Source organism: Chelmon rostratus, chromosome 13 (assembly GCF_017976325.1).
Source record: "Chelmon rostratus isolate fCheRos1 chromosome 13, fCheRos1.pri, whole genome shotgun sequence".
NCBI lineage: Eukaryota > Metazoa > Chordata > Actinopteri > Chaetodontiformes > Chaetodontidae > Chelmon > Chelmon rostratus.
The window spans coordinates 6,584,654-6,605,324 of record NC_055670.1 but is presented as its reverse complement, the minus strand read 5'-3'; the positions used below and the strand labels follow the sequence as shown (position 1 = coordinate 6,605,324).

Genomic DNA, 20,671 nt, shown 5'->3' with positions numbered 1-20,671 from the left:
GCCGGGGCATTTGTTATGAAGAGACACTTTTCAGTATTAAAAATACTTTATTTATGATGACCTGCCTTACACTCTGCCACAGTCACTCACTCTAACACACAACTACTGTACAGGTTTTCAAATTAACTTTATTTAAAAAATGTTTCCCCCCGCTTCCACATGAACTGTTTAAACATGGAAATATTTCAATGTATTATTCTACTGCCCCTTAAATAGATTACATTATTATATCATATATCCTTATATGCTAACATTTGTACACATAATAAAATTGTATACACAGCAGCAGCAGCACTCTTTGCTTAAGCCATTTCTTGACCTGTGGAGCAGCCACAAGAGGGCGACTGTACAACTTTACGTACCCATGCCCTTTATTATAAAACATCTAAATGACAGGTCAAAATGACTGTCAGTCACATCAAGGTAATATCCTTCACTCTCAGTTGACACATATTTATATGTTCACAATGTTGACAATTTATGTCAAAGATGACATAAAGGAAGTACTGACAGTCATGAAAACTTTTTGCCTTCCTCCAGGAGCCTGGGTGGATGCCCTGGTGTGGTGTCAGTGTCGATGGAGCAATACTACAGAGCTGAGATCATGCGAAAGGTGATGAAATTCTTTAAATTGTTCGTTAGCGATGGAGGTCATCGCCGGGTCTCCTTATCCAAAAGGTCTTTGGCCTCGTTGATCTTTGCAGCGAGGTACGGTGAACCGCCTGCACACACACACAAACACAAGTTTTGAGTCTTATTCTGTGATGGCCCCCACATGCTTTGCAATGACTGAAGTTGGGGTTGGGTGAATGATGATATGGTGTGGGGTTACCCAGTAGAGTTGGTGTTTAAGTGAGGAACTGGACATAAAACCTTTCCTATAAAAAACAATAAGTGCACCATATATGTCCTGTATAGGTTAGTCCGTTCTTTAGAACATTTTGTTTTTTGTGTGCATAGTGAAATGTTCGGGTATGAAGTGTGTGATGTTATCTCCTAATTTGTTATTTTTTAAAATGAAGGCCAATATATGCCAAACACAAGTGAACAATTGACAAAGAAACAGCATGACTTGTAAGGCTGTCATCAATACGCCAAATTGAAAGTTTTGCATCAATATCAATTTTAATAATCAGGTTTCAGCACATACAGGGCAGCATGTGTGGCCATTCAGCACGGGTACATGTGCACAGTGTACAGTGCAGGTGAATGTGAATCGAGACGGCTAGCATCATCATCATACATACAACATCATATTTGCACATGTAAGGACTTGACTTTGTTTGGCATTTTACACATTACACAAAACCAAACTGCAGTCTTAAAGACATCTGACTTTTGTCACTTTGAGTATGAGAGTTTAAGCTTACCTTTATCTGGGTGGTTCAGGACCATGATCCTCCGATGGGCATCACGCACCTTGGTCTTAGTGCTGACTGGGCTGGGCACAAAACAAACAATACATCCACGTGAGCAATCATCGCTTTCCTCTGAGCACTGACAGACACACAGGGAAGGGCTGTACTTAACACATAACACTTAAGAAATATAAACTACAAAACACTCTATTACCTGATGCCAAGAATGAGGCTCGCCTCGCGTTTGGACATCTTCTGCTCGAAACCTCCTTTGTAATATGATGAGAAAGCCTGTGGTGACAGAGAAGGATTAGAGCACTGATTTCCACAAACATTTTCAGTTTTGGATGCAATAAGAAGTGGGAAATCTGTGACACATTAAGGGCAAGCAAACTTGCAAATATACCAAACAACTGAAAAGTCAGGTGTAAAATTCAGCAGAGTACGGCTGGAAAGGAACATTGCGGCATATATATAGGGGTTTCATTCATTACTCACTGATGCACTGGGCATCTTCTTGACAGTTTCAGAGAAGACTTGTCCAAGAGGCTTCCACAGCTGGAATGCATAGCGGCCTGTGGATCAAACACATACATGAAAAAGCTCCAAACCAAATGTCTAACCGCAATGGGAGCAACAAAAAGCAAAGCAACACTTAACAGAGTAACAAAAACCTAAAAAATAATAATGCACATCCAGATCGATGTTGGCAAATTACTGATCTTGTGTCAAACTGTTCTTACCTGCAAACCCCGCAGCAGCCACACCAAGACCGACTGCTATCAGAGTCCCTCCCTGTCACCAGAACAACACGGCATACGCCAAGTTAGCCTTAAAGCTAGCGTAGCATTGCATCAAACATATCAAGACAAACCAAGAACAACCGCTTACTCAAGCTAGCTAACGTTAGTGAGCACCTGATGCAACAGAGCGGTCACGTGCCGTAGCGTTAGCGGTCATTGAAGTTACATTGTCAAAAAGCTAGGCCGGTTCACTTTGACCGACTCCGCAAACGTCTCCATTGTGAAAAGAAGACTTACCAGCCGTCTGTCTATCTCTGCATCGCTCCTCACGTTTGTTTTTGGAACGTATTCAGCATAACGCATCATGTCTCCTCCATCCACTGTCACCCCACCGGTGTTCGCCATGTTTCTCGGCCACAAACTGTGATAACATCCGGTAGTACATCCGATAGTACATCCGGTTGTAACTTTCAAAATAAAACTGAACGAGTAACTAGCTAGTCCTAAAGCAACTTCCTGTCCAGCATCTCGTGGAACTTTTGAGACACAACCAGGAATCTCCTTGGTTTTATGGTCTGAAACTTCAGTGTTTGTTTATTTTTTTCAGATAGGTATCCATTTTAATTCAAAAAGATGTGATAAACCCACATACACTACCAGTCACTGGTGGAAAAATGCAGCAAAAATGCCCTCTTTTATGCCCCTGTGGTGGATAGAACATGATAAAGTGTCCTATACAGTGACCCAATGTTCATGAAAACATGATCAAGTGCCCCCAGATTCTGAACGTTGCGGTGCCCTTTGATTTTCTAGTGAGCAATATCAATTGCCATGGTAAACCGCGACGTAAAATAAGAATCATAGAGACCATTTAAAATCCATGTAAAATGACTCAATTTTTGATTTGGTGTCATTTTCATGATTCAGTTTTGTCTTGCAAATAGAAGACCACAAGCGACTCAAATCGATGAGGAGGGTCAACAGGAAGTAAAATCAAACCGTCAAAATAAAAGCGACTTTACTGTTAGGAGAACGAGGCAACTTGGGAATGAACTGGCTCCCTATAGCTTCAGATTAAGCTAAAGTTAGCTAGTTAGTGGAATGAATAGTGATATTATTTTATTTGATTGGCATCATTTAATATTGTGGAAAATGTTAACCCCATAAAGTCACCAGCAGAGGTCCCCATCACACAATGTGAGGATTATAACATTAAGATGGTTTTACAAACAAATATTACTACTAGTAGTAGTACTACAACGACAAATAATACTAATTCAAAATTTGCATTTTAAATAAAAGCTGCATTCTTCTGTCAGTACATGTGATGTTGACTAATGCTATTCAACACATAATACCGAAACATTTTTTCTATTGCAAAACATCTGTGTGACAAGTTGAATGTGCATTCACATGGACACACACGCACATAGTTATGCACATACACATATACTGCCACAAATTAGAGACACGCATGCACACACGCAACACGTTTAAAATGATTGTAATGTGATGTGGTGATATAGTGTGTGATACGTTACGACCTTTTAAAGTAGAAATCAGCCTTGCTTAGCTAAAAATAAAAGTAGCCAGCCATGACCTAAGCATGGGCAAAAAACTGGCATGAATTGTCTTTGGCAATGAATGATTGAACCGTGTGCAAAACAAAAACAATGCAACAGTCTTTTTAGAAAATAATTCAAAGAGCTGTTGTTTTCTTTTAAACAGCATCTGCTGTTACCATGGTAACCATGCTCTCTTTTGATTGGTTGGAATTCCCTTGTTGATGATGTCATATTCCTTTGTTGATGCATTCAAAAGTTACTTATGAATGCACAGCCAAGAGATCGCAGGTTCTTTCAGTACTAAGTGTGGACTTTCAACGCAGACGCCTACGTAAAGCAATACTGTTGACTAAAGTGACACATCACCATCTGGAAGCACAACATAGAAGACAAATGGCAAACACAAACACAGCAACATTGGCCTCTGGTGTGCGTGCCTATGTCGAAGACTGGGAGGCGAGCATCCACCAGGACATACAGCGCACCAAGATGAACCTCATGTGGTGTAAGCCACGTGAAAGAGGCCCACTGAAAGCCAAAATCGCAACCCTGTTCGCGGTCCTTGATCGGCTCCATGGTGATCAGATAGTGAACACCTACAATACAAGAGGGCTGAGGAGAGAAATCAAAGCTCTCAAGATAGAGCTGGAGAAGACCAACGCCAAGAAGAAAGAGACTGTTGAAAGCTGTCGTGCCCTAATAAAGACAGATACGACGCTTATGAGACGCTATGTGCGGGCCATTAACTCAGTGATAGCAGAGAGGAAGCACACAGACCCCTCCTGTCGGTTGAAGGAGGCCCAGCAGTCTGTCTTAAGTTTGGCACTGGCATCTGCCGTCAATATGGATCGGAGGCGCCAACTGGAAGAGGCAAACACGCAATCCACAAGGGAGCAGGTGGAGCAGGATTCCAGCATTCAGCCTGGCGAGCAACTGATTTGCCTCAAGGTCAGTCAGGTCCAGACGATCGTGGACAATGCACTCACTGAGCTCTGTGATTCGCACAAGCGTGTGCTGGACAGCCAGGCGGCAGAGCTTAGCAAGCTCCAGAAGGCCGTGATGGTGGACAAGGTGCCGCTAGAGAGTGCAGGTGGAGATAGAGTGCAGGTGAAGACGGACAGCACGCCCAGGTGGATGAAGTGGCTACAGAGGTGGTTTCCATGCGTTTTTGGACCAGGTATAGAACAGTAGGGGACTCTGGTTTCCAAAGAACAGCCAGCCGTCCGTGGAGGGGAGGATATCTCTTAGAATTTCTCTTCCCGATTTTTCTTCCAATTCTGGCCCACCGGGAGTTTTTCCTTGTCTTCTTATAGAGCTCGGGCTGGTGGGAAACCACTGTTGATGTGGGAATGTCCCCAGAGGGTAAACTAAAGCTGCTACAAACTACTGCAGCTGTAAACATCCATCCATTATCTATACACCGCTGAATCCTTTGCAGGGGTCGTCTCTCGGGCGAAGGCAGGGGACACCCTGGGCAGGTCGCCAGCCCACCACAGGGCTACACATAGAGACAGACAACCGTGCACACCACTCATTCACACCTACGGACAATTTAGAATTATCAATTAACCTCAGCATGCTTTTGGACTGTGGGAGGAAGCCGGAGAACCCACGCTACACAGGGAGAACATGCAAACTCCACACAGAAAGATCCCAGGCGGGATCGAACCGGGGATCTTCTAGCTGTGAGGGGCTGCTAACCACCGAGCCACCGTGCAGCCCCCAGCTGTAAACAAATTCAATTAATCAAATTCAATTAATAATAAATAAATAAAATATGCATTAAAAATAATGCAAAATAAAAAAGAAACCTGTTCCGTTCAATTTCGTTTCATTTCACTCAATGTTGAAACAGTTGTAGTAAATTTTAAAGGTGCAGAGCATAAACAATCCACAGCTCAGGGTCTGTGTCGTGGGAAAACTCTGCTTTACTAAGCAAACAGGCAGAGCAGCCAGATGCCCAGTTTTTAACGTACAACCTGTGTGAAACACTCGTTCACACACTCACACTGCGGTTCCCAAACAAAAATAAATACTTGGTTCAAATTATGGTTTGTTAAAAAAGACGCAAAGTTACATATGAGGTTTTCACAGATCGACAGATGTGTTGAATCTGTTTTTAACTGGCATCTCAACTATTGAGCCAATGATGCCAAACCCAACGTGAAGAGTTATTTTGTTGTATTTTGTGTTATTTATTTTCTGAGACTTGACAAACGATGATGAACGAAGGTGGAGTGAAAACTTCATCATTCAATTCTGATGTTGGATCTGAGAGTGCAGATCCTTAAGGTCTGGTGCGGATCTGAGATCAGTGAGCTCTGGATCTCTTCAGCTGCTGGTCCTGTTAACGTGCTGCTCGTGTGAATCAGAGCTTCTCGCACATGGCCCGCTCTAACCATATCGAAGGGGTGGATTTTCATTTCAAACTGATTTGTTTGGCTGCTGATCCACCAGGTGTCACGTCACCTCTCTGGATGAAGGAGGTCTGTGATGATTCTCAGATGGATCAAATATTGTACTTTTGTCCTTCACTACATTTATTTCATAACTGTAGTTACTGTTTACTTTGCAGCATCAGACACAAAATATAGTCAACAAATAAATTATAATGTATTAGCATAAATTCAGCCATCCAGCAGTATATAAAGTCAGTAATCGGTAATGTTCCTTCATATTTTCTTAAGATGCAACAATAATATGAAAATCACGTCCACCCTGCAGCAGTCAGCAGTGAAGCAACCACCTGATGTAAAATGTCCAAAGTTAACGCAGGGTGAAGCATCGCAGTATGTGGCAAATGATGAATCCCAATTGGGGGGTGAAGGTTAAAGCAATGCTGCTTTTGCGCCTCACAAACACATCCAGGGCAGAGAAGTTGGACTTTTCTGTGGCATGAACGAGGGCTCATATTCACCACTGAGAGTTTAGCCTAGAGTGTCCTCTCTAAACCGAGAGGGAGCTGCTGAGAGCAGCTTCTCAGGGATCCTTAAAAGGAGGGCCACATAGAGAAAAATATAGGAGGGGCTGGGCCACTTTCTAGAGGTGAGGTATGTAGCCTCACCTTTAGTGTATTAAAGTTAAAAAAATCAGCTCAAAGTTGGTCAAACATGCTATATTGCTGACGATGATTACACAAAAAAACTGCCTTCATCACAGCTTTCCAGAAATGGTTTTTATTGATTTATTCAGAAAAAGGGTTTGCAGCTCATTCTCAGAACAGCAGCCTCAGATTTCTTCTGAGAGAGGATGGTGATCCCCCACAGTACAGAGGAAGATCAATAAAGGTGGAAAAGGGGGGGAGGTACATTTCAAGCTTGCTATTTAAGTTATTGGGCCTATTAACACGCCTATTAACGTTTGCTAGAAACAACAGACAGAACTGGACTTAAAAACAGGAGTGCATATAATTTTAGTCAGTTATTCTGGTGAGTATCAGCTGTGCTGGGTATTTAAATCAGCAAGGCGCTGATCATCCAGTTGAGCTGATCCGATGCCACTCGGGCCAAAAATCATCAGTTGAGATCAGCTGATCTTACGCAGTGTGTGGGGTAAACCTGGGGTAAACTTGTTCTATGATTTTCCTTTTTTGGTGGGGCAGCTGCTTTGTTCAACAGTAACTCCCCCTGGTGTTAAAACTAAGAAGTGCAATACACTCAAAAGTTTCAAGTGCGGGCCATATTCTATTCTATTTCTAAAATTTGTTGCGGGCCAATTAAAAATGGACTGCAGGCCGCAGTTGACTAGCTTGGCATAGTTTGGACCCCCCTGTTTTAGAGACAGGCTTCGCATTACTTTAGAAATTAATTACAACAGGGGAAATATTAGGCTGTGGTTTTGGGGGGCTTGCACCCCGTATTTTTGATGATCACGTGTTTGTACTTATAGCAGCGTTTAAATGAGCTCAGATACTTTATGGTAAAGTGCACAGCGCCCACATTAACGTGTGATACATCTGTATCAACCATCAATTATGTTTTATTTTAGAGTTTACAGACATTTATCTCTCTCATGATATTCTACAGTTTTCACCACACTTTTTTTTAATCCAAATTAGACACAAATGTCAAATCTCATTTTGCAAATGATGACAGGAATCAGACAACTGTTATGCACAGGTGTAAAAACAACAACCAGGATGTTATTTATTGGAAAGCCACAGTGAACGAAGTTTTAAGGCCTGATTTAAATGAGCTGGCAGTTTAAGCAGAGGTCGAGTATTCAGGAAACTTGTTCCACAGATGGAGAACATACGTACTAAGAGCTGTCTTCATCTAGCTTGGTTTTGATCCTGGGGACACGGAGTAAACCTGTCCCAGATGACCTGAGGTGTCCGGATGCTCTGTAGCCCACAAGTAACCAGATATTTATTCAAGCCCGAGAGGATTTAGTTCGTTATAGACTAGCAATATGATTTTAAAATCTATCATTTGACAAACAGGAAGCCAGTGCAGTCAAGTAAGGACTGGTATAATGTGTTTATTAGTGATCAACAATTTTATTTCATGCATGCTTTGCAAAAACAGACTAGTTCATTCAGACGGTGCAGGTGGTGCACTCAATCTAAAAAGACAAAACAAAAAACAAAAAACAGTAGCAGCAAACAAATGGAGCGTGAGTTGAGATAGTTGTATCAGCCGCTGTTTCCAAGATCAAGAATGAACTCAGCTCAACTTAATACTTTCTTTTTTTGTATAACTGATATTCTTGGTGATTCCTGGTCCATCTGACCAGTTGGTGTTTCATATTTGTGCCACTAGATGGAGCCATTGACAAGCAGACTGCGTGGCGCTGTAAAACGTGTTGCACTGAACTGAAATGAGGAATATTGTTCGACAAATATAGAGTTTACCGTGTTGAACTGGATGTTAGCATCATTCAGTGTCATGTTTGCATGTGTTCATGTGTATTTGTGTTTGCATTTCTACTTCTGATTGACTAATTTGCATTTATTTATCTTTGACTGACATGACTCATTTTTTTGTTTATATTGGCTGTGTTACTTTATCAAACTTTATTTGTATTTGTGCTTCATCAGTTACATCTGTCGAATGTCCTTTTTTTGTGAATGTGTTTCGACCTTTCTGTTGTTTTGCATTTGTACTTGTTATGTGTTTGTATTTGTGTTTCTCTTTGTACTTGTATCTGTGCGTGTGTGTGTGTGGATGTGGGTGTACAGGTGTACTTTGTGGCCCTTGTGGACCCTCGACATGATTAGGGGTCCGGCAGGAGTCTTGGAGCAGGGAGCTGCAGCACAGAGGAGCTGATGGAGTCCTGAGCCTGGAGCTGGTTTCTATTGTCCACGGTAATTGGATTTGGTCTGGGAGGAGAGATGGCTGCCAGTGAGAGGCTGCGATCATTAGGTGTGAATGAGACGTGTGGTGCCAGGGCTGAACACACACACACACACACACACACACACACACACACAAAGATTTATTGTGCATTGTGCTGTTCAATGGACATCAAATATACACACACACAAACACACACACGCACGTGTCCACACAAATCCAGATAAATCTGAACCTGATGTTTTCATGTCAAACACCGTTCTGCCCAGATGTGTGTTTTCAGAACATTTTCTAAAAGCTCACCTTCACACCGAAGCATTAAAACAAACAGGACAGGAGCTAAATGCTGAATCTCTTCGGCTTCATCCCCTTACGGTCATCCAATAATACAGCCAAACACACAGAAAAAAACATTTCATGAAGCAAGGTTGCCAGTTAAAACACACATACTGTATTTCTTTGCAGGACACTCAGAGAATGAACAGAATTAAAACAGTATCTGTGGTTTGGCTTCATTGATTTGATTGATTTTAAACTGTCCACCATGAATCAACAATGTTAGAGGAGTGAAATCTGCTGAATCTGTGGAGAGCTCTTTAAAGAAAACAAAGGCAAATAGAAGAAGTGCTGCAAATACATTAAACACAAATTATAAAATACGTCAGTTCAAATGCTGCAGATTCAACACTCTGCCACTGCAGATGAGCAGAGACGAGAATTATATTTTAATAAACTGTTAAACTGCCATTTACTGCTTTGATGTTGTGCCACCTTTCGACTTAGAGAACCTTTATTTTTGAGACTGAGCGACCTGTCATCACTCTTGGAAAGTTTATCCAGGTTTGACAACAAGAGCCGAGCCTGACAAGCTGAGTCTGAGGTTTCCTGAGAATATCTAAGAATAAAAACATTGTCAAATGCTATCCATCCAATAAATGCATGAGTGAGCATTACAGCCTCATAGGGACATGCTTTTCCTTCAGGGACATGTTCACGCAGTTTTTCACGTCTGTCTTAAAATAATAGTCGGGCGCTCATGTGAACGCTTAAACAGCCTTTTCTTGCATTGCAAAATGTCTAAGAAAAGATGTCCAGCTGATTTGTATAACTGACTGCTGAAACCTCATGATAGCTTCAGATAAACTGTGGTAGACACGTTTTTGTGAAACGAGGGCTTTAGATTTAATCTCCCATCACTTACATTGAAAGTGCATTAAGAAGGCCAGTTGTAATATGAATGATTAGAGCAAGCAAAACATTTTAGTTTGAATGTTCACACGAGCATCTGACTGTTGTTAAGACAGACTTTCTGTAACGCTGTAGTAACAGCAGCACTCTGTCTCATAAACAACTATATATGTTTCAGTTATTACCCTTTACTGTACCAAACGTCTCAGTTCGTAGAGGTTTACAGCAGCGCTGCACTGTCATGCATGTTGGGAATACTCTGACATCTCAGGAGCATCGAGGGAGACGTATGATGCAGCAATAAACATGTTGCATTCGAGGAGAGCAGATTATTTGCATATTTAAAAAAGTACCTGTGTTTTTCTGTATGTGCAGGTCCAACTTAATCTCAGCGAGGGAGAAACATTTACCGAACACACACGTACGCGCGCATTGTTTCCATGGGAACCAAGCAGCCACTCTGCTCTTCAATAGCGGGTGAGTGAGTCGAGGTAGATGGCTATTGTGCTGTGTGTGTTTGGGGGTCGGGGTGGTGGTTCGAGAGGGGTTGGGTGGGGGGGCAATATTAAACAGCGCACTAGACAGATGAAAGCAGTGCACATCCTTAAATCTAATCATAATTTAGTCATCACTGGAAGATGGTCTGATCAAAATAAAGAAGGAAATAGGCAAGACTGACAGGACAGAGAGAGACCTGAGTGCATGAGTCAAGGGAAGGGGGATGTGAGATTGCTGTTAGATGGAAAATGATGGAGCCTCATGGACAGAGATGGTCTTATTCCTAAAGTTGATGCTTATTTGTTGCATCAACCCCTACATACACTCACAGGCACTTCGCCTAAAAGGATTTCTGAAGCTCAGATGCAGCTGAACTGCAAAGACAGTGGACAACCAAGACCTGGATGTCTGTTCCTGCCTTTTCTAAATGTACAATTATGATGGATCAGATTTGTAAAGCTGAATGGAAATGGCAAGAAATGATTTTCTCCAACACACAAAAATGATTTCTGTGCTCGCTGAAAGCAGAAAATTATTTGTTGAACAGAACACATGTCAAATACTGTGTGGTATTTTCATTTTTTTTTTTTTTTTACTTTTGCTTAACATGTTTCCAGAATTAAGACAGTCTGAAACCTACCAAGTCATACCTGAGACATGTAGGACTATTATCGTGCAACAATGCTGCAGAGAGAGTAACACGGTGGAGTCTGGCCCTCCTCTCCTTCACTGCAGAGAACTTTTGAAAAGCAGTCAGACAAAGAGCATTCAGAGAGAGGAGGAGGAGGCCCAACTGGGCTTTTCTCAAATGGGCTTTTGAAAGCTGATAATAATATTTCTTGGATTGGAGCTAGTGATAATCAGTAATTTGTTCTGACACTGAAATAATCAAATTTATCATTTTCCTAACAAAACATCCAAAAAATGGGATTTTTTTCAGCATTTCCCTTAAATTCAATATGCCTGTGAAACAGGATTTATCATTTATCGCGAAATAAGTGTTTTCCTTTTAAAGTATTAATATTTTAATAACACATGCAGTATAGTCAACAATTACATCCTGTATACTTCATTGTTTCATTTTATTTTCCGAAACTGGGCCCTGTGCTTTGTATGTGGAATTTTTCAGATTATAATGTTGACAATTAAATATGAGTCCAGATTATCTGACTCTCTGAAAGTGGTTCAAAATTCATCTGGACCTGTTGTCAGAGTAACAAATCCTTAATCTTAAACCTGCATAAACGCAGAGTATTGACAGCTGGATCACAATAATAAGTAATTTTCAGATACAAACGGCTCACTTTCATCTGCAATGAAAGAGTGTTGATGTGATCATGATTTTAGAAAAGAACAATTAGGTTATTGAGAAATTATTAGAATTTGTTGGTGTAATCATACAGTACATTTAACATATCGAAGAGTTATGTATTCATCATCAAATATGCAACAAAATAAAATTTTGTTCTCTAAAAAAGAACCAAAGCAAATTAACTTTGAGATACTGTCAGTAAAAAGACATAAACTCAACTCGAAGATTTGGTTTAGCCAGAACATGTGACATCTAATTTGACATCAAAATGGGAATTTGAACATTAAACGTATTAAATAATTGCAGAACTCATTTTGCTGATAAATGTTCTTGCACTTGAAGCTGCTTTTTAAGAGCTTTCAGTGAGGTTTCATTTTCACAGCAGGCTCATGATTATCACCGAAAAGTCTCTTGCATGTGTATCTGGGAGAATCTGTCCGTCATGCACCAGCATCAGTCGTGATTTAACCTCACTCACTGGTGATATCTGATGTGTAACAGTGATGAAACAGTAGAAACTTTGTGGAGCTCATTGCAGAGCAAAATGACATCCCCAACAATGCAGGGACACTCAGATAATTAGATTTATGTCCATGAATCTATTGCCGCAGTGCATGCTGGGAGGATTCTCAACACACCTTCCTCATGTAAGTGCAATTACATGATCAGCACTCAGCCATTCGCACGAATGCTGATCAACTGTCTACTCATTTTGGCCTCATTTTAAAATGAGAGTGCACTGTTGTTCAAGATAACCTCATCTAGGATTAACAGATCAGTCCTTTATCTGCACTCCAAGGATGAGACTTAACAGGATCATTTCAGCCTGATAACAGTCTGTTAGCCTGGATTAATTAAACCAAGAGTGATTAACCCACTAGGGGGCCTCTATGTAAAAATAAGTGTTCCTCCTCAGTATTCAACACTCCCTAGCTTCATGTTTGCTGTGTTTCAGTGAGTTTGTGAAACACATTTTCTTAAAGAATAATTTATGCACAATGTCAGCATAATATCCAAATAAGACCAAATGAACAATTAAACTCATACTTCAAAACTATTATTGCTCTTTACTGGTGCCCATAACCGAACAGCAGCGCAACATTCACCCATACATACCCCCACTTAGCTTTCCTAAGGTTACCTCAAAGCCAGCCAGATTTGTGTTCATCATACCTGCAAAAATCAATGAAACTTTATTGGCCTCATATATCGATTCAGCCCTGGAACAGGTTGGAGGATTACTGCGTCCCTCCTGAAAAATGTTTCTCTCTGTTGGTCTGACACTGACACTGCCAGCCGGGGCAGCTTCAAGCAGCCCATTAGTGGGAAACTATTGTCCACCCCTACTTTGTCTTGCACTCTCTGGTCCCCTTCCCATCGTTGTCAGATTCGTCTGTGTAGACATGTGTCACAACCTTCCTTTGTGAGACTAAACAAATGCGCCACCTCCTGCTGTCAACCGTGGTATTGATTATGCCTTTTAGGGATTTTTATCCCATTTCATGATAATGAAGATAATGGATATGGCCTGTGAAAAACAAAATAGCCTTAATACAGAACACATTAGTGAGAGAGGGAGAATGGATGTTGCAAAAAACTCGTAAGATCTGGTAAAACTTTTTTTGATCCCTGCGCAGTTCAGCCTTTGGGTCATTAGATAGCAATGAAATTAGCATATTTCAGACGTGTCATGAATCTTTAATGGGAAAAATGCTAACATGATACTGAAATCAAATTTTGTCAAAGGCTTTTAAAAAAGCTAAACTCCAGTATGCCTCGCTGTGATAATAAGAATGATGAAATTATAGTCATGAGATAATTATGATGTGATGATGGACGTTGTTGTTTTGTGACATCAGTTATCTTCACCACTGAGGGCTTGTGTTGTTTTATTTGTCATGTGTACATTTAAGAAAAAAAAAGTTATTCAAAAAGGGTGAGAAAACATGTGACACTATACATGCAACATGTAAATGTGACCTGATTACTCCATAAATAAAACTTTTTAAAAAATGTTTATTATTTTTTTTTCTTTTTTGGAAAAATGTTGGCAAATAGGGACTTGTATAATGTACTATATGTTGTTTACGAATAACACTGTATACACTGCATATTGTGTATGCTATACAGTATTCTACACGGAACCTTTATCCTGTGGCCTCAGTTGCATTCAGAGGGCTTTATAGCTGACGGACTGTCAAAATGACATAGTGGTAAACACAGTAAGGTGAGTCTCGATTTATGTTTTGCAGCTTGTGAATGGCACCAGTTTCACCGCAAGAGAACACCAGTACAGATCCACTGATGGATAATGGTTAGGTCTTGAGTGAACGAACACTTTTATCCTCTATTTAAGTGACATTGCTCAAGGATGGAGAGAGGCTAGCGTTAGCTGCTAAGTAACTAGCCCCGGTTCACATCAGCTGGGGATAAAAACAGGCCTTATTCTGTCATCTTTTAGGATAGTTAATCGATTTTACATGTGTAGCTACATACGGTATGTGTGTCGTGATAAACAGGACGCATTAGCGAGTTAGCTCACGTAGCATGTTAATGTAGCTGCCCGAAAGGCTGACCGTGGCTTCACCTTTGTCAGTGTTTTCTGCTGAGAAGATGCTGACTGTGTGTTTATGGATGAAGGCACAGAGGCAAAGACAAACAACAGCACTGAGCCTCGGCCACGGTTGCCTTTCAGTTTTGGTTGCAGCTAGCTTTATAAAACTTAAGTAGTATCTTTGTGTAACGTTGCTTAAAGATGAGATAAACTAACTGTCGTTAGAGCAGAGGACCAGTGATGCGTTCACAGTCTTCATGTACGCTTCCACTTTCGATTTTAAAAGTTCTGATTACATTTTGAGGTTGTTGACGTTCAAGTTTGCTCTGAGGGTCAGGACATTAAAACAGAAACAACAGACAAAACATAAAAACATCGAAGTTGTATGTGTGTGTGAATTGACATAACGTGCATAGAGCACAGTAACAAAATGAAGCAAGATGAATATATATAAACGTGCTTATACACATTGTGTATGAAGTAGCAATAAAATGGTGTGATGTGTCATGATTAACTGTTAACAATTACTGTTATATTAACTGCTAACTAAGGGGTGTGTTTGAGTGTTGGATGGGAATAAGATGTTCAGCAGCCAAAGAGTAAGAATTAATGATAAACCAAGTTTAATTAAGTAATAAACCAGAAGACAGGAGGTGCATTGTTAAGGAGAAAAGACACATTAGACTGCAACATAAGACTGGTTTTTGGTCAGAATGTGTACATGTTTTATGCAATTTTAGACCCATAACAAGGAGTCTGCCTTCCCAGAATGGACAGAAAGTACACCCCATTTGCATTTATTTTATATGTTTGTTGTCATACAAATATGTATTTAAACAAGGCATCCACATAGTGCTCATGTTTTCTGTTTTTATATATCTGCATTACAGTTTTTGTTAGTTAAAAAGGTAGAATTACTACAAATGTAAATGGTAAGTAAAGTTCAAAACTTCATGAAGCTTCCTCCTGAATGTGAGATCAGAATAATATTAGCGGAGGCACCTTCTTTTTAAGCCCTATTTTCTTATGTAGCATATGTTTCTGGCTTCCCTAAAAGTAGAAATAGCTCTCACATAACATAAAAATACTTTCATACAAACACAAGCATATGTAGCCTTGTTACAGAGCCCTGAATTATTGTCCACGGCTTAGATTTCCTTACTAATTGAACTCTGCTATACTTAAATAATGAAGTGAAATAAGATGGCAGTTGAGTCTGATTATGAAGCCAAATTAAATGGAAAATGTGCAGTGTACACTACACATTTAGAGAATAGTGATGGGGTGAAACATGGGATAAGTACTTAAGTACTTTCCAGGACAAATCAATCAAATCAGTACTTGATTTGTTGATTTTTGTTCATTTGGCTGTGTCCAGGTCATATTTTAAACATATTTTCGAATCAAAGCTCACATCATCACTGATCAGAAGTATTCTAATCTGTGCTTTCCCGGCTAGTGTTGGCTGCATGGGCTTGACAGCCTCTGTGAGTCAGCAGGAGTTTCAGTGGGAAGCTTGATGACTAACCTTGATGACGGTGCTCGGTTAGGTCAGAGCTGTATCTGCAGGCAGATGATGTCATGATAGGAATGAAAGATCAGTTATTTTTTGTGATCTAGTAGAGTTGATGTGTCAGCAAAGCTGCTATTCTTGTATTTTTGCAACGAATGCTTTAAAGCTGGGGTCGATAACGTTAGCGAAATCAGAAAGAGCAGGATAGCCTCCCTTCATGCCTCCCTCCAAAGCTGCATAGACACACACTGTGTGACTACTGCTGGAGGACAGGATCGCATTGAGGAGAGGAGTGCAACACATTGTCGTCATCGCTAACCATATCCAACTACCTCATATCTCATTCATGTGCAAGAAAACACTTACCATAACGAATGTAAACAACGTGCATCAACTCATCATTGCCTTTTTGACTTCTTTCTTTTCTTTCTTTGTTTAGCAGTGAGCTGTTTCAGGTGTAGGTAGAACTGGAATTTTTGGCTGCACTTTCTCTGCCACTGTTGTACGACTAACCTGCTATCGCTTTAATATAATATATCTACCTCGCCTTGTGGAAGACTGATGATGTGTAATGAGTGCACGGGCAGAGTGCTCACAGTGCGTAATTAGACTGGTAGGTGGGCTTATTATTGGCCTGCAGCAGCCAGATGTTTTTCTTTTTTTGTGTGAGAGCATTTGATTTATTGATTGTTGTCAGAATGTAAAAAAATCAACAAATATAACAAAAATGCTTCTAAAATACAACACCTGCCCTAGCTTTAATTAAACAAGGCACAAAATATTTGTAAAATATTGGACGTCAATTTAATGGCCTCTTTCTTATCCTGACACTCACATAAACAAACCGCATTGCTAACAGTATGTCATCTAGGTATTAGTGCAATTTTTTATCTAATTTTTGCTTTTTTCTGCCAGTTTCTGTTTTTTTTAATCCTCTAATGAAATTAAATCAAAAATACATTTTACAAAGAACATGACTAGGTAGAATTGTTTGGGACTGAAGTTGTGACAATGGCTGTTGAGCAGGTCAGAAGTTTCAGTGTGATGTTGTTAATGGTTATCAGAACTAAATGTCCTGGTCCCATGCAGCAGTGGAATGCATGGTCCTGCTTGTGTAAGCGTAATGCATGTAAGTTAATAAATGGCCAAACAAAAACCACGAAGAGCGTTGAAATCACAGTGAAATGTATAATGATATCCTCCTTTGTATTTCCAAGAAACTATCACGGGTAAATTGTAAATATTCGATTTATTGCCTGATCTGACTAGAAATTGAATTGCAGTGATGTAATGGTTTTTAAATAATTCATATATGGAGAAAAGTAAAAGAGGCTGAGCTGTGGAGGAGAAGAAAATCAATGATGGCGAAAGAGGTATAGAGAGAGAGAGAGAGAGAGAGGGACAGACAGACGAGTGAAGACAATCAGACGAGACAGGCAGTCAGGCAGATGGATGGGAACCCCACCCAGGCCTGCTTCCTCTCTGCCTGCTCAGTTCAGTGATAAGCAGCCGAGGAGGAAGTCGAGTATTATTTCATCGGGACATGTGAGGGAGGATGATCGTTTCTATCTGCTGAGGAGGAATCTGTGAAGCTCTGGTGTCACTGTGATGAAGATACAGTAGGTGGGTAGGTAGTTTAATGCTTAAAGTTGTTGAACTAGAGGCGTCAACCAAACTTTTCTCTCGGCAAAGCTTCTATTTAAATTTTGAAAAAGCGCCTGGTGAGTCAGTTTGATGTAAATGAATGACAGTATTCTCACTGTCAGCTGTGTTTCCATTCTTTGTTTGTTCGGCATGCTTCCTCTTTACTATTTCCTGTTTCTCTCTACATTTTGTTACAGTGGAGCCACAAACAGCCTCCATCTGAAGACCTCACAGCCACCTCACGGCCCAAAACAACACAAATAATAAAGCTGATGGTTGATTTTGACATCACATCCTCTGGACTTTGTCTCCAGCCCCTGAGCATTTCAGGCTGAGCAGGGGGATTTTACCATTTTTTTTCTTTCCCCAAAGTGTGTGTATCTGGCTAAGAAATGTAGTTTGCCACCCAAATTGGCTCAATTTGGGGAGTCCCTGGCTACTGCCAGTCCTGTTCAGCTCTGGCATAAAGCCGCAGTAGCTCTCCCCTGAGAAGCAGTTGACTTCCCCTCCGGAGCTCGAGGCACACCATTGAAAAAGAAGACTGTAACCCTGGATGAAGGCCCTGTCTTGTGGGGGAGATCAGGCTTCTTACTTGGCCTCAGACAGCAGTCTGTGAAGCCTGCAGGCTGTTTGGATCTTCCTCACTCGTTCCCAGCTTGTCAACACACCTAAAAGACCAGCTGGCAGCTAGCCTGGTTTGTCGGACATGTGGATGCTGCTAACTGGGTTTTTGCACCCATTTTGGAAAACCATCTAGTTGTGAGACTTGTAGCTCCGGGGAAGGCCCAGCCATGGAGGGTCTTGAGCAGCTTGACATGGTGGGCGACATCAGCCCGGCTCTTGAGGCCACCGAGGACTTTATCCACTGCATGGATGGGATGCAAGGCCAGGGTCCGAGCCAAACTCAGACAGGGACTCTCCAGCCAGCCAGGCAGCCCAAGCAGCTGCAGGAGGTTTCCAGCGCCGCGCTGGGGAAGCTGAGCTCCAGCGGCGTGTGGAACCTGCTGGCAGGAGAGCAGCCGGAGGTGGGGCCCCTTGGCCTGGCCTGGGCCGACAACTTCAGCGTGTTGGGCCTGGGGATGGGCTTGAGGCACGGCAAGAGAAACAGAGCGCGCTCCACCAACGACCTGGCGGCCCACACCAAGGAGTGCACCAACAACACCGCCAACTCCTCGTCCAACTCTGCCTTCAAGAAGGGACACAGCCGGTCCAGGTCGGACGTCAACTACCGGCCGTCTTCGTACACGGACAACGGACTGCCTGCAGTGGACTGCAACACTCTGAAGAACATGATCTTCAACCACCAGCAAGAGGGTGAGTTCACGTCCTCGGTGTGACTCTGTGTGATGCCATTTGGGAAGTGGTTGTTATGAATTTGTGAGACAAAATCTTTCAGGTCTATGATAGAGCTGTAAAGATTAGTCGATTAATCAGTTTAAAAATGTACCTACAACCTTTTTGATGATCTTTGGCCTAGACAAAACACAAATTTATGATTTGTGATGTTTTTATATATCAAACTGACTTCACTTGGCAAAACAAGCAACTTGCAGACATCCACTGTGCTCTTGGAAATTTTGATGCTAACTCCTTTTTCTCTTAAATTTTCAAGATTAAATGATGAAATCTAAAGATAATCAACAATTTAAGTTGTTGCGTAATAATGCAACTGTGTGTCGACAGACCTTTTACATTGTAAATTGGTTTGTTTATTTGTATATTGCATAAATTCAGAAGTTTAACTGCAATAAGTTTAATTTTCCTTTTCATTTTTTTCTCAGTGGTTTCTATTGGATAGTTAAGAATAATATGATGAAATATACTGTGCGATGTTTGAAACTCTGCATTGTGGTTTATAACGAGTTAGCTGTCCTTTAAAGTCTAGTTCGGTAAAATTAATTTATTTAGAGTGAAATCACAATACATCTGGTTGTATTAAACCATTGCTGCAATGTTACATATAAGTAAGCAGTACCTCCTTCTGACAATAGATTTTCTGGATTGTCCAGAGTAGCTGGGACACTGTTTCTGAAAAGACATGTTGCTGTTGGGTTTTCTAAAGGCAACTTTTAATGCTGTGAGCACCACAAACGAAAGTCCATTAACCTCCATGTATTGAGGTGGTGGCTCAGTCTCAGTGGCTGATATATCAAAACCTTGAGAAATTAAGCCCAAGCTAGTATCTGCAAAACGATCATTAAAGCTAAGTGGGAAAATATATGCTTTCTAATCTGGGTGAACTGACCCTTTAATTTCACTGGATTTGCCTAATTGGGAATTTGTGGAATGGAGAGCCGTCGTCGCTTTGACTCATTAAAGATGATGCCATGTCCTCTGGTGAGAAACTCATTAAACCTGAGGTAATTCTTCGGCAACAGGCCGGCCCCTACCTGTCAGAAACAAGCACACCTCCTCCTCCCATGCTCGGATCGACCGTCCATTCACTGGAAAGCTTTCTCAGCCTTTGAGAGGCTTTCAGAGGACAGAAGTCCTGGACTATTTGTTCTGCAGATTGGGGCGGACGCTGTACTTATGTTGAAGCATCCTCAGAGAAAGCAATAATGATAGAAGATGATGATAACTTGAAATGACACAGCTGTGCTATGACAGTCAGTATTCAGGCAGAGAAGCCAACACACACACACCCACTCACACACACACACACACCATTTGTTTGTGTGTTTTGCCCATCTGAAGGTCTAAAGAGATCCTAAGGGATCCTGAGGGATAATAGCCTGTAATCCTGTCAGCAAATGGACTCAAATGAGGCGAGAGAAGAGGCAACCCAATTACCCGCCCCCTGATACTGGCAGGATTATTTAGTATTAGCATATGTGTGAAAGGCATCAGGCTATTTAGTTTGGCTCGATGTGTATTGAAAGGAGAGAAGTAGGAAGGTAATAAGCAGAAGGCAGAGTGATTTAGCTCGGCCTCGCTATGCCTCTTCATTCACATTGAAAAAAAAGTTGGCTGTTTACGTTTCCATTAGTGAGAGCTGGGAA

The 20,671-nt window shown here is 41.2% G+C and overlaps 2 protein-coding genes across 3 annotated transcripts in view; one reads left to right on the top strand and one right to left on the bottom strand.

Moving 5' to 3' along the window:
* Positions 1-67: 67 nt before the first annotated feature.
* Positions 68-2,511, bottom strand: dnajc15 (DnaJ (Hsp40) homolog, subfamily C, member 15). The gene is made up of 6 exons (XM_041951211.1): positions 2,399-2,511; positions 2,102-2,153; positions 1,857-1,933; positions 1,573-1,649; positions 1,371-1,441; positions 68-722 (listed from the first exon to the last, which is right to left on the bottom strand). Exons 1-6 carry the CDS (start codon positions 2,504-2,506, stop codon positions 652-654), a joined length of 456 nt encoding a protein of 151 aa, XP_041807145.1. The 5' UTR covers positions 2,507-2,511; the 3' UTR covers positions 68-651.
* Positions 2,512-14,155: 11,644 nt separating this feature from the next.
* The window catches only part of plekhm3 (pleckstrin homology domain containing, family M, member 3), a 44,831-nt gene continuing 38,315 nt past the window's right edge, over positions 14,156-20,671 (top strand). The window contains exons 1-2 of one of the 2 annotated variants that reach the window (XM_041950035.1): positions 14,156-14,185; positions 17,867-18,983. In XM_041950035.1, coding sequence (XP_041805969.1) covers positions 18,461-18,983 — 523 coding nt within the window. In that variant the 5' untranslated portion in view covers positions 14,156-14,185; positions 17,867-18,460. Of the gene's footprint in view, positions 14,186-17,554; positions 17,649-17,866; positions 18,984-20,671 lie in introns of those variants that run through there. The other variant, XM_041950036.1, reaches the window with a different exon arrangement.

What these genes read in the sequence shown, in the direction of transcription:
- dnajc15 (XM_041951211.1), bottom strand. Translation starts at nt 2,506, where the DNA reads ATGGCGAACACCGGTGGGGTGACAGTGGATGGAGGAGACATGATGCGT. An exon ending in CAGAGATAGACAGACGGCTG is followed by an intron (nt 2,154 to 2,398) that starts GTAAGTCTTCTT and finishes TTCTGGTGACAG; the next exon opens with GGAGGGACTCTGATAGCAGT. An exon ending in GGCTGCTGCGGGGTTTGCAG is followed by an intron (nt 1,934 to 2,101) that starts GTAAGAACAGTT and finishes TTTGATCCACAG; the next exon opens with GCCGCTATGCATTCCAGCTG.